The sequence below is a fragment of the Eptesicus fuscus genome, chromosome 5 (assembly GCF_027574615.1).
Source record: "Eptesicus fuscus isolate TK198812 chromosome 5, DD_ASM_mEF_20220401, whole genome shotgun sequence".
In the NCBI taxonomy this organism is placed as follows: domain Eukaryota; kingdom Metazoa; phylum Chordata; class Mammalia; order Chiroptera; family Vespertilionidae; genus Eptesicus; species Eptesicus fuscus.
In genome coordinates, this window is record NC_072477.1 from 59183649 (window position 1) to 59202822 (window position 19174).

A 19174-nucleotide genomic window follows, 5' to 3' on the forward strand; every position below is an offset into this window, starting at 1 on the left:
ATTGACCGTCACTCCAACACACAAGATGGCCGCCCCCGTGTGGTCAAAGATGGCTACCCCCATGTGGACACAAGATGGCCACCACAAGATGACCAGTAGGGGAGGGCAGTTGGGGGTGACCTGGCCGGCAGGGGAGGACAGTGGGGGGGACCCAGGCCTGCAAGGGAGGGCATTTGGGAGGAACAAGGCCTGCAGGGGAGGGCAGTTAGGGGTGACCAGGCCTGCAGGGGAGGGCAGTTAGGGGTGACCAGGCCTAAAGGGGAGGGCAGTTTTGGGGGGAACAGGCTGGCAGGGGAGGGCAGTTAGGGGCAACCAGGCTGGCAAGGGAGGGAAGTTAGGGGTGACTGGGCCAGCAGGGGAGGACAGTTAGGAGCAACCAGGCCTGCAGGGGAGGGCTATTGGGGTCGACCAGGCCAGCAGGGGAGGGCAGTTAGAGGCAATCGGGCCGGCAGGGGAGCAGTTAGGCACCGATCAGGCAGGCAGGGGAGTGATTAGGGGGTGATCAGTCTGGCAGGCAGAAGTGGTTAGAGGCAATCAGGCAGGCAGGCGAGTGGTTGAGAGCCAGCAGTCCTGGATTGTGAGAGGGGTGTCCAACTGCCTGTTTAGGCCCGATCCAAGTCGGACATCCCTGGAGGGGTCCCAAATTGGAGAGGGTGCAGCCTGGGCTGAGGGACACCCTCCCTTCCTGCCCCCCACCACCATGCACGAATTTCATGCACCAGGCCTCTAGTTCACACACACACACACACACACACACACACACACACACACACACACACAGAGTGGCCAGATTACTATGATCTCTGAATGCATAATAATCTGGCCAATCAGTGTATATCCTATATAATAAAAGGCTAATATGCAAATTGTCCCCTCGACCAGGAGTTCAACCAGCAAGCAGACTGGCCAACCGCCCATGTCACCTCCCCCTGACCAGGCTGGTCGGACCCCACCCATGCACGAATTCATGCACTGGGCCTCTAATATATATATACTGAGTGGCCAGGTTATTGTGTTCAGAGAACATAATAACCTGGCCACTCAGTGTGTGTGTGTGTGTGTGTGTGTGTGTGTGCGCGCGTGTATATATTAGAGGCCTGGTGAACGAAATTCGTGCACTGGGGGGGTGTCCCTTAGCCCAGCCTGTACCTTCTCCAATCTGGTACCCCTCGGGGGATGTCCGACTGCCAGTTTAGGCCCGATCCCTGTGGGATCGGGCCTAAACTGGCAGTTGGACATCGCTCTCACAATCCGGGACTACTGGCTCCCAACCGCTCACCTGCCTAATTGCCCCTAATCACTTCTGCCTGCCAGCCTCATCACCCCCCTGCCAGCCTGATCGACGCCTAACTGCTCCCCTGCCGACTTGGTCGCCCCCAACTGCCCTCCCCTGCCGACTTGGTCGCCCCTAACTGCCCTCCCCTGCAGGCCTGGTCCCCCCCCCAACTGCTCTCCCCTGCAGACCTGGTCTCCCCCAACTGTCCTTCCCTGCAGGCCTGGTTACCCCCAACTGCCCTCCCCTGCAGGCATGGTCCCCCCCCGCAACTGCCCTCCCCTGCAGGCCTTGTCCCTCCCCCCCAACTGCCCTCCCCTACAGGCCTGGTCCCCCCCAACTGCCCTCCCCTGCCAGCTGGTCACCCCCAACTGCCCTCTCCTGCAGGCCTGGTCACCCCCAACTGTCCTCCCCTGCCGGCCCGGTAGCCCCTCACTGCCCTCCCCTGCTGGCCCTGTCACCCCCAACTGCCCTCCCCTGCCAGCCGATCACCCCCAACTGCCCTCTCCTGCAGGCCTGGTCACCCCTAACTGCCCTCCCTTGCAGGCCTGGTCACTCCCAACTGCCCTCCTCTGCTGGCCATCTTGTGGTGGCCATCTTGTGACCACCTGGAGGTGGCCAGATTGTGTGAGGGTGTGATGGTCAATTTGCATATTACCTCTTTATTATACAGCATCTTAGAGTAAGGGAAACATTGATCTATTGCTTCCTGTACATACCCTAACTCACAACCTGGGTATGTGCCCTGACCAGGAATCAAACACACCACCTTTTGTTGTACAGGACAGTGCTCCAACCAACTGAGCTACTCTGGCCAGGGCCATTTCTTGCCCCCCCCCCCCCTTTTTTTTTTAATGGTTCATTTCTTTTTTTAAAAATATGCATGTGCCCTGATGGGAATCGAACGGTGACCTCCTGGTTCACAGGTTGATGCTCAACCACTGAGCCGGCTGGGCCATTCCTTGTACTTTTCTATGTATCTTTATTCATGATTTTACCTGCATAAGTAAGAATGCACTCTCTCCATCTCTCAAAATTGTACCTAGGCATATTTTTCAAGGCCTATATCACACATCATATTACTTCGTGAATTTTTCACTGATGCCCAGCAGTTAGATTTGGTATTTTCTCCAAAGGCCAAAACACTTTGTACATGTTAAGGCAGTTATAATATTTTGCCTTGAATCATAGCTGTCTTCTGTTTTCTCCTTCTAACCACTTGGAAGGTTTCTTGAAAGCAGAGTGGTGTTCTAGTGGTCTTTCTACCCACTATAGTGCCAAATGCTAAAGCATGCAGTTGTTGATTGATAAACTCTCTAAGAACTTTTAATATATCACATGTAGTGAGTAGTATTGAATCAGGAAATTTCCTCAGTCTTGTGACCATTAAATAAACAATATATGTAAGTTACAAAGTATTTTATAAGGTTCTGTGGTTGGCATCCTGTTTGGTTTTTGTGCTGATTGAAAGTGGATCTGATTCTGAAACAGTGGAGATTTATTGTTAGTAATAGGAATAGAAAGTATAACAAAAAAATGGACTAGTCAAAATCTCTTTCTTTTTAGAGCCTGTTTAATAAGTTAGTAGAACTCACTGAGGAAGCCAGGAAAGCCTATAAAGATATGGTTGCAGCAATGGAGCAAGAGCAGGCGGAGGAAGCCTTAAAGAATGTGAAGAAGGTGCCACACCACATGGGGCATTCACGGAATCCCTCAGCAGCAAGCGCCATTTCCTTCTGCAGTGTTATTTCTGAGCCCATCTCTGAAGTAAATGAAAAGGAATATGGTAAGTTGTTGCATATCATTAAAAATGACTTAAATTTTTAAAAATTTATCTTTATTGTTGAAAGTATTACAGATGTCTCCTTTTTCCCCCCATTGACCTCCTCTACCCCATACCCCCTCCACCCACCTTCTCTCTGAGATTCTGCAGTCTGTGCTTCTATGTCTCTGGATCTATTTTGTTCATTAGATTGCACATATGAGTGAGATCATGTGATACTTATCTTTCTCTGACTAGCTTACATGACTTAAATTTTGAAATTATTTTTTGATTAAGATAATTGGAAAATGACTTTCCATGCTATATTTGTTTTTATCTTAGTGATTATTCAAATTTTGCTTAAAATTTTGGTTTAAAAAAACACAGTAAACACAGCCATTAAAAATTAGGAGACTGCCCTACCGGTGTGGTGGAGTGTCAAACTATGAACCAGGAGGTCACAGTTCAAATCCCAATCAGGGCACCTGCCCGGGTTGTGGGCTCAGTCCCCAGTAGGGGGCATGCAGGAAGCAGCTGATCAGTGATTCTTTCTCATCATTGATGTTTGTTTCTATCTCCCTCTCCTTTCCTCTCTGAAATCAATAAAAATAAATTCAAAAATTAGGAGACGATTTGGGGCTGATGCTTTCTGTGAGACCCTGAAATTTAGTAACATTCCATAGTCTTAAAAAAGAAAAATCCCAAAAGGATCTTAAAAGCAAAATGCACCTTACTTGTGACCTATAACTTAGTAAATTCTGGGATGTTTTATTCTATTACTTTATGCTCATTTATTAAAATTTCATATTTACTAAGGAAACAAAAGACCTGAATACTAACTATTCAGTCTAATGTTATAAAACCTCGCCATATGGCATTTGTTTTGAGTTCAATCTTATTGTACTCAAAAAGATATAGAGACTAAAAAGCATTTATGTGTGATGTTTAAAGTCATATTATTTACTGCACTCTACATCTTAGTAGTTTCCTTGCCTTTGGACTATAATACTCGGTTCTATCACATTTTGAACACTTAAATTCTCTACTTTCTTGATCTAGTTTCTGACTTTTTTCACCTATTCTTTTTTTTTTTTTTAAATAGTATAGCCATCTTCTTCAACTTGGCTTTTTGTCATTTCTCTTCTTTTCTCTTTTTAATCTGTTTATCTGAAAATTTACCAAATAGGCGGTTGCCACCTAAAATTTAACAAGTAGAAAACTGAGTGGTTTTCTTCCTTTCTTCTCACACTTTTTCCGGGTCTGTCTGTCATTGTAGTTAAATGTTTGGAATACTTTTGACAGCACTACAGACTGAAGACAATATATCAAGATTGTGAGCCTTTAGGAAACTTTTGGTCAAGGATAGTTGGTACTGGTATAGAGATAGATGTGTTTCTTTGGCTGGAGTGATATTAATTAAAAATAAAGAAGATAAAGTGCCAACATTTAAAATGGGGACACTCTATATAGTGATATGCCAGATCTCAAAGGCAAACTGCAAGATAAATTCATAAAGCTGTGGGTCTGGGCAGACAACAGTAATCTTCATTTGGGTGCATAAAAGTTATGAAAGGAACCTCTCAGGGATTTAGATGTTTTTAAAAAGCACCAGATTTAAAGTGTTTAATGATGGAAACCTTGGCTTTTTCACCCTCTGTCTGGGGGATTTAGGCACATTTGATTGATTTCTAGGCCTTAGAGATTTATTTTCAGTAAAATGAGGAGGGTTTTATCTGATTATCTATAAAATTCCATTCCAAGTGAAAATTCTGTGAACTAATGGTTGAACCCTAAGAAGGGATTTAGAGCCTTACCCCTTTGCACGCCATAGGCATCTATAGATGCTTTAAAATCACTTTTTCGTGAAAAATTTCAACTGAAAATATTCAAGAACACCCAAATTGTGAGTAATATATTTATTTTTATAATATTCACTTCAAATTGATTTTTTAAATTAAATTCAAAATATCGTGGCATGTGGGGATGGTTTCCATTTTGGATGCATAGCAGTTAACTGGTTAAAGATTCTGGCCTGATGAACTGATTTATCAGGACACCAACAAAATTAAGTGAAAGTAATCATAACTTTGAGAGCAAAGCATAAAATATTCTCTCTGTATCGGAAGCATTCAGCAACAAACATAAAACCCACTAATGTGGCCTAAGAAATTAGGATATTTAATTATTTCACAATGTCATCGATGTCCCTAGTTCTTCCCTTCTTTTTGTTCTTTCATTCTCATTCCGTGGCTTCCTCTTATGCTTATCATCTCATGTTTAAAAATAGCTGCTGTGGCTCTGGGCATCATAGCTGTAGTCAGAAGCAGGAGGTTCAGTCAGTGTGCTCCTTTTATCAGCGAAGGAAGATTTTCAGAAGACTTCCCCTTTTGTATTATTTGGCTAGAGCTGATCATGTTGATTACTTTTACCGTAGCTGCATGAAGAATGGGCAAGATAATATTTGGCAAAGGGGAATGGGATAACTGATGGTATAAAAACTATTTAATTCATCTCCTAGGAATGGGTTCAAGTACATCTCAAATTTAGTTCTGTTAACCAGGAAGAGGATGGGTAATGACTGTTGGTTAGAAAACAGTCTTCCATGTCATCCTGGTGCAATATTTCTAAAATGTTTTCTTTTGATTTCTGTGGTTTAAAGTAAAAACAGATATGGGAAAGGATGCTAACCACTGGGTAGGAAAGAAAGGCTTCTGTAATAGTCCAGTTTTAGTGTCCTTTGTGCACCCCTTATTTTCTTTGCTTATGTTTTTCTTCCACCTGAGCTGAGTGTCAATTCTATCATACTTACATGAAACAAATAGTTTCAGACATAAATCCCAACTAAGCTGCAAGTTTTTTGAGAATGGGGACTTGGCACATAATGGGCACTTGATATATAATAACTCACTTACTGATACTTTTATTTTTAAGAGAGAGGAAGGGAAAGTGTAGAGAGAGAGAAACAGAAACATCAAGGTGAAAGAAACATCAATCGGCTGTCTCCCGCATGCGCCCTGACCAGGGATCGAACCCAAAACCTGGGTGTGTGCCCTGACTAGGTATCGGATCTGCCACCTTTTGGTGTAGGACAATGCTCCAACCAACTGAGCCATACTGGTAGGGCTGTACTGCAATTTATAGATGAGGAAGCTAAGACGAAGAGGTAAATAACTTGTCACAGTAAGTCTGGCTCTGGAAACTGTACTATTAGCCACTGTGATGCATATGTCCTGCCTGTTGAATGAATTCTCAGTAGGACCAAACAGTAAGTGTTCAGCAAGCAGTTATGAGGGAGGACAACCTCAATGTCTAGTCCATTCCTTCTGAGTTTCTTGCTCATCCTCTGCCACCACCTCTTCCTCTATAGGCTCTTGAATTCAGTTGCTTGTTCCTCTACTATAAAAAAACTATCTAAGACAGACAGCTTCTTTGTGTATGCTGACTGAAGGAATAAATAAATACACACACTTTATCCTCTGACAAACCCACTAGTGACTTGAAAGTTTTTAAAAAGATAATTTCACGAAGAACCAGTAAACAGAAACAGAAAAGCATGGAAGGGGTTAAAAGGCAAAGAAGAGCTTTATTGAATAAGTTCTGCTAAAATAAACAATTTTTAAGCAGGGTAGATTTGGATCAGTACTATTTCCAGGTTTGTTGGGATCTTTGATCCTTCCTTTAACTTGCTTCTTCAAAGGGGGATGCCTAGCTGTTCTGTTCTGGCTTTAGATTGCCTGCTTCGCTCCCCCACCGCCATCTTCCAATCAGATCTCTTCTGGCAGCACTTTTACACCTGCTGTGTTTCTCCCCATTGTGTTCATGTGTTTGTATGCTCATCAGTTATTGATCAACCTTCACCTATTACTTTAAGGTGGGAGGGAGCCTTGGGAGGCCCGGTGGATATGTGATCTCAATGACTCTTTGATCATTGTGACAAGACACTGGATGGCTAATTGCAGAGTTCCTTGTCTCTGCTTTCAAGATCTATCTCCCTTTGCTTTCCAAAGGTGGCTTTCAGCTCACCTACTTAGTAGGTGAATGCCCAAGACTAAGATCTTCAGAGAGGTCAGCTCTGCTCCACCTACTGACCTTTCCTTTTTCCTATTTCTTGACTCATGGTCATGGGGGAGGTAGGACTTTTCTAAGACCCCACATGAATTCTTGTAATACTTTTGAAGGAGAAAAAATGGTTGGGAGGAAATGTAAATATGCAACTGAAGTTTTAAAAAATGTTATGCCTTTTTAAAGTTTGTTTTTGCATAATGTATACATGAAAATTTTTAGTTAATAGGGTTTTTCCCCCTCAGCACTTACTATATGCCAACCATAGGGACACACAGATGAGCAGGAGTGGGAATGAGGAGGGAGGGAGGGGTAAAGAGCAAGCACAAAACAAGTGCTTTGAACAATATATGCAAAAAGTATTGTTGGAGTTCAGGTCATAACTGACTGTCTTTCTGAGGAGAGTCAGGAAAGGCTTCACAAAGGATCTGACATTTTAGGTGGTTATCAAGAAGGAGGGAGGAGGAATCTGAAAGGTAAAGAAGGAAACACATCTCACACAGAAAGAACAGCTATGCAAAGCAAGGACTTGTAAATAGAGTATGACTTCTGGGAGCAGTGAAAAATCAGTGTGATCCTGAGGGTGGAATGCATGGCTGGGGTTAGAATGAATGGGACCAGAAAGATAGATAAGGGTCAACATGAAGGGCTTGGCTACAGCAAACTAAGGAGTTTGGATTACCAGGAAAATAGAAGGCCCATTAGACATTGATGTGACCAATCCACAAAACCAATTGGGAAGATATTACAGATGTACAGCTAGGTAAAGAAGGCGTAAGCTGAGGCAATAGTGACCCACGTTTAATAGTTTTTAAGTTAGAAGTGACATGGTACAGTTATGAATTCAGTGGAATAAAGACATGTCATAAGGGAGAAAGATAGGATGAAGGATTACTATAAGATTTCTTCTGCTTTGAGACTATAAAAAAGATAATGTTACTAACCGAGAATGAAACTATAGAAGGAGGAGGAGTTGTTTTTCATGAGGTAGGAGTGAGAGTGGAAAGGACCTGTTTTATACTTTGAAGGAACTGCAGAAAAGGATGTTCCAAACCATATGCTCTGATTTTAAGTACTGGAAATATGGTCTATATTATACAGTTGATAGGTGACCATCAAGTTGAATATATTAATACTAGAGGCCCGGTACGTGGATTGCACCGCTGGGGTTCCTCGGCCTGGCCTGCAGGGATCAGGCTGAAACCAGCTCTCTGACATCCCCTGAGGGGTCCTGGATTGTGAGAGGGCACAGGCCAGGCCGAGGGACCCCACTGGTGCACGAGACCGGGGAGGAACCGCAGGAGGGCTCCAGGGCGTGTCTGGCCCATCTCACCCAGTCCCGATCTGTCGGACCCCAGCAGCAAGATAACCTACTGGTTGGAGTGTCTGCCCCCTGGTTGTCAGTGCACATCATAGCAACTGGTAGAACTGTCAAACCATCAAACCGTCAGACACTTAGCATATTAAGCTTTTATTATATAGGATGAATAGGTTTGTTTTATCATTATAGCTTGATCATTATACCTTTAAAATGTAATAGCTATAATGCAAATAGAAGGGGATTTTTATTTTTAAGAAACCCACAAAAATAAGTGGAACTATATCAAACTGAAAATCTTCACAACAAAGGAAATCAACCACCTGCAAAATGAAAAGGCAACCTACTGAATGGGAGAAAATGTTTGCAAATCATATGTCTAATAAGGGATTAATATTTTTAAAATATCTAGAACTTAAAAACACACACCCATAATCCAGTGAAAAAATGTGTAGAGAAGCTGATAGGTATTTTTCTAAAGAAGACATACAAGTGGTCAGCAAGCACATGAAAAGATGCTCAACATCCCTAATCATCATGAAAATGCAAATCAAAACCACAGTGAGAGATCACTTCACACTTGTTAGAATGGCTGTTTTCAAAAAGACCAAAAAAAAAAAAAGATGTTAGCAAGGATGGTAGAGCAAAGGGAATCCTTGTGTACTCTGTGGGAATGTAAATTAGTAAAGCCACTATAGAAAACAGTATGGAGGTTCTTTAAAATATTAAAGATAGAACTGTCATATCCAGCAATTTCACTTCTGGGGTAATTATTCAAAGAAAATGAAAACACTAATTCAAAAAGATATATGCAACCCCATGTTCATTGCAGCATTACTTACATAGCCAAGATAAAGAAACAACCTAAGTGCCCATCGTTGGATGAATGGATAAAGGAGATGTGTTATAGTTATACAATGGAATATTCAGCCATAAATAAGAATGAAAGCTTGCTATTTGCAACAACATGGATGGACCTTGAGGGCATAATGCTAAGTGAAATAAGTCAGATGGAAAAAGATAAATACTGTATGATCTCACTTGTATGTGAAATCTAAAAAAATAAATACAAACACCAAGCTCATAGGTACAGAGAACAGATTGGAGGTTGCCAGAGAAGTGGGTTGAGGGTTGGCAAAATGTATAAAGGTGGTCCACAGGCACAGGCTTCCAGGTATAAAATAAGTCATGGGAATATATTTATAGCATGGTAACTATAGCTAATAATACTGTATTGCATATTTGAACGCTGCTAAGAGATTTTAAAAGCCCTCATCACAAGGAAAACAATTTTTTAAGTATTTACAATGATGGATGTTAACTAGACTTATTGTGGTGATCATTTTACAGTCTATACAAATATCAAATTGTAATGTACACCTGAAACTAATATGTTATATGTCAGTTATACTTCAATAATCCTAATATATAAAAACCCAGGGTCCGTAACGACAGACAGAAGACTTGACTGAACACTGGAAGTCAGTCCTGCAGTCAGTGCTGGGTTGCTGTGGGCACGGCAACCCAGCACTGACTACCGAGGGGGCTGCAGATCAGGCCCAGAGAGAGGCCTGGAGAGAGAGGCAGGGTCTAATCAGCAGCTGCGCCTCTCTTTCTCTCCGGGCCTCCGCAGGGGCTGCTGATCAGCCCCGCCTCTCTGATCAGGCCCGGAGATAGACCTGGATACGCTGACTGGCATAGAAACCGACCAATCAGAGCCAAATTGGCCGGCAGGGGAGGGCAGTTAGGGGTGATCAGGCTGGCAGGGGAAAGCAGTTGGGGGCGAGATCAGGCCTGTAGGGGAGGGCAGTTGGGGGCGACGGGGCTGGCAGGGGAGGGCAGTTGGGGGTGACCGGGCTGGCAGGGGAGGGCAGTTGGGGGCGACCAGGCCTGCAGGGGAGGGCAGTTGGGAGTGACCAGGCCTTGAGGGGGACCAGGCCTGCAGGAGAGGGCCGTTGAGGGCAAGATCAGGCCAGCAGGGGAGCGCCGCTGGGGGCAACCAGGCTGGTAGGGGAGGGTAGTTGGGGCAAGATCAGGCCAGCAGGGGAGGACAGTTGGAGGCGAGATCAGGCCGGCAGGGGAGAGCAGTTGGAGGTGAGATCAGGCTGGCAGGGGAGGGCAGTTAGGGGCAGTCAGGCAGGCAGGCAGGTGAGCGGTTAGGAGCCAGCGGTCCCAGATTGTGAGAGGGATGTCCGACTGCTAGTTTAGGCCCGATCCTAAAGGCCCTGTGGGATCGGGCCTAAGCCAGCAGTCGGACATCCCACAAGGGGTCCCCGATTGGAGAGGGTGTAGGCTGGGCTGAGGGGCCCCCCCCACCCCCCATGCACAAATATCGTGCACTGGGCCACTAGTAAAAAGATAAAATGAAAAAATGTAAACTGGGAAATAAAATAAAGAGGTAGGAGAGCTGTCTTTTTATCTTCTGATTCCTTGTACATTTTTAGCTCCAAACTGACTTACTATCATTAAAAATAATCTGAGTTTATCACCACTGTATTAGACATAATAATACCTTTTTTTGTTCTCAAAGTTACTTGGTAAGCCAAGCCATGTATATAAAACAGATTTTCACACATGTTAGAAATGCATGGGTGGCTTCTTTGCTTATAAATGGAAACCCTAGTCCCGTTATAGGCCAAAAGACAGCTCTTAGGTAACTTGCTAAGGGAACATGGTAAAACCAGTCAAATCAGAACTATTTCTGCTGGACATCTTGGCTCTACCATCCATGACTTGTGGATTCTTGAGCCTCGTACACTTCAAGGCCAAAAAAAAGTTGGGCAATTTATTGATTTTCATGAATACATGAGTATTATATATGAGCATCAGTGAGCTCCTATTGGTATGAGATCTTTTGCATTCTCAAGCATTAATATACTTATTTTTGCCTCCTTGTTTTTTATCTTAAATGCACATTTGTGAGAATTGTTTTCTTTATAACATTTAAACTAGTACTAGAACAATCTAAGGTTTTCGTTTTTCCAATCAGTTAGTGAGCCAGGAAATTTCTGTAGTTTGTTTTTCCCTCTTTTATGGGTTGCATAATTCTGAAACATTGTTCTGGTTTTTAAAAAATCTGTTTGATATCTGCAGAAACAAATTGGAGAAACATGGTGGAAACTTCAGATGGACTGGAAACATCAGAAAATGAGAGAGAGGTTTCCTGTAGACACAGCACATCTGAAAAATCCAGTAAACTTCCATTTGACACAGCCCCTGTTGGTAAGCAGCCATCTTTAGTGGCCACAGGCAGTACTACCTCAGCTGCAAACCCTGGGAAATCAGCAGTGAGTGAGAAAGAGGAAGTGAAGCCGGATGACCTGGAATGGGCCTCGCAGCAGAGTACCGAGACCGGCTCTCTGGATGGGAGTTGCCGGGATATTTTGAATTCCTCCATCACCAGCACCACCAGCACTCTTGTACCTGGCATGCTTGAAGAAGAGGAGGATGAAGAAGAGGAGGAGGAGGAGGATTATACCCATGAACCCATATCTGTAGAAGTACAGCTCAATAGTAGAATTGAGTCTTGGGTCTCTGAGACCCAGAGAACAATGGAAACTCTTCAGCTTGGGAAAACCCTTAATGGTTCTGAGGAAGACAATGCAGAGCAAAGTGGGGACGAGGAAGCAGAGGTGCCTGAGGTGCTGGAACCAGGGGTGGACAGTGAGGCCTGGACTACTGACCACCAAGCAAGCCCGGAGCAGCAGAAGCCCAGCAACTGCAGCTCTCTGAGCAACGAGCACTCCGATTCTAACCCTGCACCCCCAGATCTCTAACTCAGGAAATGTCTGCTTCTGTCTCCAGCCATGTAAGGGTTATAGCCATTATCTTTTATGCTTCATCTCAACATTTTGCACTGTCCAATATTTAATATATGTATTTAATTCCCGACAGAAATATTTTTGTAGCTGTCTTTTACTTGTTTTGTTATGACCTATAGCTTAGCTTTTAATTAGCATCTAAGTGTCTTTCTAAGAACTGTGTGGGAAATTCAGAATTGTTTCAGCTTATTTTATTATAGAAAATAATGATTTAAAAAAGAACAAGACCAGTTTTGAAGAAAATAAGTTTACAATACTTATTGAGAGTCATTTGGAAAGTTAAAGATCAAGGTTTTAAGGGTAGGAGCAGTTATCAATGTTTGCTTCAAGACTACTCTTCTTTCACTCTAACCTTTCTGGCCAAAATATTTGTGCTTCTTCAAAAATGAACTGGCAGTAGAATTAGGAAACTTAAAAAAAAGAAGCTGAGCATAAGTAAGTTCCCAAAGTGTTTTGTGTTAAGAATTGATGCAACTCTTTTTGGTCCACAAATGCTTGTTTCAGAAGTCACTGATCGTAATAACTGATCAAAGTTGGGATGGGCTAAAACAGCCTCCAGTATGTGAGTTGGCAAAGGGGCCCCACGATTAGAGTTGGCCTCATTTATGGAAAGTGATAGATGTTGTATTTAATTATGAAAAGTCACCCATGATAGGACCTTCAGGTTCTGTCTCAGATTTGCTGCTTACCTCAGGAATGCCTTTGTACATACTCATATTTACATAAAGTTAGGCAAATTTTGATATTGAATAACTGATTGTATGACTGCAGCTCTTAATTGGTAACGATTCAGAAACAAAGTCTTATACTGGTGTATTCTTTTGCATGCTTCTGATTCAGGACTCTCTAACTTTGAGATAGGGATTTGATGGGGTATCCAAATTTGTCCTGAGTAAGAAACCATATCATCTTTTTTGAAATATATGTATTTTGCCTTTAGCCTCAAGCACTTGCCATGTAACACTAACCATAGTTACTGATAGGAGGTCAGGGAAAGGATCTTTACATAACTTACGTATATCCTGATAATCAAGGCTTGGAAGAGGAAGTTTTGAAAAAAAAAAGAGCAAGTTGTTCTAATTGTGCTGAAACCATCAGATGATTTAAAGTATGCAGCTATACACAGGTATTAATACTTGATCATTATTATTTATCCCTGCCCTTCTCTAGGAATGTGTATACCTGCTGGGAGAAATAGCTAAATGTTTTATTTGCTAGTCAGTCACCACCTGGTAATAGTAGTGGTGACCTTGACAAGTTTATGTAACGGTGGGAGAATTACAAATTACCTATTTTCTGTCTTCCCTCCAACCCACCCCCAACTGACCAACAGACGCACAGACACCCCATCTTTACGCTTACAAGCTCCCAAAAGCAAGCACAGAACTAAGGGGGGGGGAGGGGTATTTTCCCTGCCCTGGTTTTATAGGGCGGGCTTTGCCTCACAGAGGCAGGAGGAGAGAATTGGGCGATTCTTGACTGAACTCATTGGGACTACTGTGCTAGTTTTGATGTTTTATAACGCTGGCATTTAATTACTGGAGAGATCAGATTCTTGATTTAGTATTTATGAATTGTGAAAGTTGAAGAGCATTGCTATGTAGAAAATGTCAGTCAGTCAACTTTATTAGTGTGCTAAAAAGGGATGTTATTCTATTGTCCTGTCTAAACTTCTCCAGAATAGACTCCTTAAGCACAAAATATCCAGTATTTAAAGGAACACAACATGTAAGGTATGAAGCCTCTGAAATAAAATCATGGATTTGTATGTGGCAGATCTTACTGTCCCTATACATTTGGAAGTGTTAGGTGGTTTAAAGAAATGATAGAGTTTTTGAACTACTGACAATCTTAAAAACGAACTTAAAAGCTTTTCAAACTTTTTAATGGTGTAAATTTCCTTTGTTCGGTGTCAGTAATTCAGTAACTCTTGATCAAGGTAAGGGCTTTTCAAAGGTTTCTTATATTTTATATCTCTTCTGAATGAGAATTCTCATTTTAGATTTTTGACATTTGTATCAAAAGAGAAGTTGAGGAAATGTTTGGAACAACCATAACTTTTCATTTTGCTGTAGACGATAGAAGTGTTTAATTCCTTGTCCGATAGACGCTCCTGCACGTGCAGCATCTTCTGCCAGCAAACCCCAGGGACCACAGCCTTTTATATGAGACAGGTCACCCCTAGAGGACAGCCCACTTTTATTAAAGGGAAGGTTGTTATGTTGAATGTATGCTAAATAAAGATTAATCATGTCTTTATAATTTGTTTCCTTTAGATAAATTCTGGGATGTGTACATTATATACAGGAGGAAGTGTAAAATTAAGGAAGTGGTTTTTTTATGGATCTGGGGTGAGTGCCTCTTTGGAGACCTTGAGTAAGGGTTTATCATCACAAGAAATAAAAAAGTGATTTTTTTTTTTCTTAGTGTATAGAGGTGGTTTTACTGGCAACAATTAACATTAGATTTCTACTTCAATATATAAGTATCTGAATTACAATATGAATTGCACTCCCAAAACTAGATTTCTGCTTCAGTAGGTTTGTTTACTGTGAAGATTACTTCTCAAAAGACAAATGTTCATATTAGCTTAAGTTTTGGTTTAAATATATTTGTAAATGATGTAATATATTTCTTTTGACTAAACATGGGAAAAATAATCTGTTATACATTGAAAAGTTTTTAAAGGCTTTGACTGGAGGTCATTTTTGCAGAGATGGTATTTTATATGCTTCCAGTATTTGGAAATGAATTAGTCAAAAGGAATTTACATAGTTTAAATATTGAGAAATTAATATCCAAATAATGTACTTGTCTGATTTCTTAATAAACTGGGGGAGGTGGGGAGGGTGGTAATTGTAATGTGCAAATGAGTAGTGAACTCTACATTCATTTTTCTTCTCTTTAACATAAAACTTAAATCTCAACACAGCGTTACTTTAATACATGTATAAATAAGTGTTACTGTTTGTAAAGCTGCTGTTTGCTTAAAAAACCTGTCATTTAAGTATTTTCTGTGTGTTATGCCAACAAGTTAGGACATTAACTTATCCATTTAAAAACTTTATCTTTTTTTAACTTAAAATTTTTTTCTGGGAAATAATTTATTTACAGGCATCTTCTCCCTCCCTCTTCCAACCTTTATACATATCACAGAATCAACCAAACTGTTTGCCTGATCTGAAATCTGAATCCTAATTAATCATAAACTTTAAACTTGGTTGGCACATCACACTTTAAAAGTATTTGTATTGTTTTGTAATTTAATTTCTAAAGATATCACATGAATTTATAATTTAATGTCTTAATTATAATGCTCTAATTAAAAACTAGCAAAATTAGTATGAATCATAACAAAAAGGTTGTTAGTTCTTTTGCTGTATGAAGGATAATTGTTATATCACATTTTAGGGGTAATAACAGCTTTTTTGCACTATGTATATACTAGTGAAGATTCTTCTGTAACTAATAAAATTATTATTGAAATGCAGTCTATCATTTCAGAATAGGTACTTAAGAAATTCATGACTTCCTGATGGGTTTGCCAAAGAAAGTTGTAAAACCTGCAGAAAGGTGTCATTTGTAAAAACCTCCACTTGGGATGGCAGAGCCTCGGCATCTAGTCAGAGACCATCATAGTGTTAGAAGACTCCTCCTAAGCCTTTCCCAATATTAACTCATGAATCCTCACAACAGCCCTTTGAGGAAATACTGTTTCTCATTTTTTAGATGAAACAGTCATGGAGGTATTAAGTAACTTACCTAAGATTCCACAGGTAAATAGTAGAACTGGGATTCAAACTCAGTCCATGGCAAAGTCCATGCTGTTACTGACTCTGCTTTGTTGTGGCACTGAATGCTCAAGAGTGTGCAAACCAAACAGTGCTTCCCTCCACTTCCTCAAGTATCTTCAGGAGTATGAAATGTGCCAGACGGAACTGACTGCCTCGCTTACTGAGCCTCACCTAATCACTCTGTAAAGTAGCCCCAGACCTTGTCACTGTGTCACAATGGAATGTAGAGAATCAGAAAAGAAATAGACTCATCTATCAGAAAATAGTAGGATCACTAATTTTCATTATGAGAAGAAATTAATTTTTGGTGATTTCAAAAAGAAAGGCAGGACGCCTCAGTTGTATCAGAATATCCCCCCCCCCCTTTTTTTTTTTTGACCAAGGTTTCTACCACTTAAGTTTCTTTTCTGACAGTGATCAGTTTTTCTTCTAACTGACCAGAAGAGGGTGTGCATGGCACCTGAAAATGGTCAAAGGCGGTTCCTATGTAATATTTATTAATCATTTTTTTTAATGGGGAGAATGGGAAGAGAAGTAATCCTGAACTATGGGCTTTGCTATAGCTGGTGCTTAGCTCTGAAGTCTAAGCTGAGGACTCAGGAACCATACTCGTAAGTATGCCATTTTAGAAAGATCACACCGTCAAAAGACATTTAGATCATGTGTTAAGTAGTTCAGTTCAATTTGAAATTTATAAATTATTTTAACTTGAGTTGGGTTCTGATGTCCTTGGATTCTTCTGACATGTATGAAATATGACACCTGGCTTATTGCAGAATAGGTATTAACGGCAGCCTGTGGCTTGCAGGGCCCAAAGCATGCTCTGCTGGAGCTCCCACAGTGTGGGACTTGGAAAAGGGAAATGTTTCCATTCTGGACTTAGTCTCAATCCCTGTATTTCTCTCCACTCCGCTCCCCCCATCTTTTTGACACTGAGTTAATTGTTTGGCAGTCCTGTGGCAAGTAAAGAGACATTTACTCTTGCAGAAATGGGTTGAGTAACTGCATCACTGTAACCTGGCTACCGGTATCTAAGGTTCTAGTGTGGATACAGAGGGTTGGAGCAAGTAAGATCCTGAGCTGCATGTAATTTGGAGCTACCAGCCGAGCTTGATGGTCTTTATCCAGTGCATCGGTGAGCCATGGTTTGGAGCCTGGCGTAGTATAGTTTTCTGTGGAGAGAATGAGTGCTTCATCTCAGAAACCCCAGGCTTGGCCATGGCCTGGAGTTAGCCATAAGGACAGGTTAGAACCCTCGCCTTCCTGTGGTGGAATTCGGATTTGAGGCAGTGTGTGTGCTCTTATCTGCTACGGGAAGAGGGACGTGAGGTGTGCACAGATTCCCCAGGTTGTCTTCGCTTTACAGTTTTCTCTTTACCTGAGTTAGAGCACTTTCCCTTGCTTCACAAACCTTCAGCTTGAGAATGGAATAATGGATTAAAATTAAAGCAGTTGCCCGGCCAGTGTGGCTCACGGTTGAATGTCAACCTATGAACCAGGAGATCATGGTTTGATTCCTGGTCAGGGCACATGCCTGGGTTGCCAGCTTGATCCCGGTAGAAGGCATGCAGGAGGCAGTCAATCAATGATTCTGTCTCATCATTGATGTTTCTCTCCTTCTTCCTCTCTGAAATCAATAAAAATATATTTTAAAAAATAAGATTTGGTGTATACATTTAAAAAAAATTAAAGCAGTTAATTTTGTTAGCGCTGGTTAAGAAGAAATGATAAAAGTTTTAAAATTATTGGTTTCTCAGTCATGGGAGAAAAGTTAAGAGATCATCATCCCTGTCATTTTTCTTTTTTCTTGCTTTTCCTAAAACCAATGTTGTAAGGCAAATGTTGAGTTTCTAGCAAGTGTTGTAACATTTATAATTAGGAAGGTAAGAAAGATCTATGTTGCTACTTTACAAATATTCAAACAGTGATGGTCAAGAAAAAGGTACAACTATTTCTTTAAGTTTCTTTCTTTCCCTAATACTTAAGATACACCATTTAAACTGTTCCATAATCTTTTAGATAAAGGGATCAGCAGACTACAGCCTGTGTGCCAAATGGGCCAACAGCCTGTTTTTGTAAATAAAGTTTTGTTGGGACACAGTCATACCCTTTCCTTTACATATTATTTGTGGCTGCTTTCCTGCTACAGTGACAATTGAGTAGTTGTGTCAGCGAAGCCTAAAATATCTGCTAAGATAGGCCCTCCACAGGGCCAATCTCTGAAATTGAGACGATGTCTAATAGCACTGCATTCTTGTGTGATTTTCTCCCAGTTCTTCGTTTTATTTCTAGGGATGATACATCTGCTACGGATTTACATACTAAAGAAGTGCTTTAAGCTCTGCCCAGTGGTAGGAGGCATGGGGATGCCTGGGAGGAGCACCATGGGAAACGAGCCTTGGATATACAGGCGCTCGGGAGGCTCGGGCTCCTGTTTCTCCCTTCTCTCCGCACATCAGTGACTGGTTGAGTTGGTTGCAGAACCCTGAAATTTGGATCGTCCTTGGGGAAACAGTGAGGCCGTGCTTTGTTCAAGGATGGTTACGAGTTGGCTGGGTTCTGTGTGAAGGCCGCCATGGAACGCCAGCACCCCCAAAGTAGGTTGGTACCCAGAATGGGCCGTGGTCATTAAGCCAGTCCCCATAGTTCCCCCAAATTGGAAATTTTAACTGGGGGCCACTGAAAGCGAGTGGAATAGGTGTGCTGAGACGGTAGAGAGGCCATGAGAACAACAGAGCAAGGAGCTGCCTTCTATCCTGACAGCTTTGCGTGTTTAGCCTGTTCCTAGGCCTTTGATCGATCCTTTTTTGTTTTCGCAATTAGGGAGAGCTTGTGTGCTTTTGACAACAGAGTCCTACACAGATGATCTTTAAGGTTCCTTTGAACACAGATGTTCTTACGGCTCTAGAAATAGCGGGGTTCACCATATATGCATTAAGAACTTGCTACCTTCATGGTGACGTGCCAAGCTAGTTATGTGTCCCGATGGCTAGCTGGGGGGCGTATAGAAAGCCCCCAGGGCCGCAGTGGGGATGTCTGCAGCTGGGACACAGCTGGGTCCGGGTACTTTCTCCAGGCGGGCTAGGGATGTGGAAACCTTTCAGCAGCTCCAACAGTCATCATCACCATTACACCCGGACGGGC

At 42.0% G+C, this 19174-nt stretch overlaps 1 protein-coding gene across 1 annotated transcript in view; it reads left to right on the forward strand.

Annotated features, from left to right (window-relative positions):
* Window positions 1-18384, forward strand: part of SECISBP2L (SECIS binding protein 2 like) — a 65936-nt gene extending 47552 nt beyond the window's left edge. Inside the window, exons 17-19 of the mRNA XM_008143122.3 lie at window positions 2840-3059; window positions 11509-12223; window positions 18323-18384. Of these exons, the coding sequence (XP_008141344.2) occupies window positions 2840-3059; window positions 11509-12191 (903 nt within the window). The 3' untranslated portion in view covers window positions 12192-12223; window positions 18323-18384. The remainder of the gene's footprint in view (window positions 1-2839; window positions 3060-11508; window positions 12224-18322) is intronic.
* The last annotated feature ends 790 nt before the right edge of the window (window positions 18385-19174 follow it).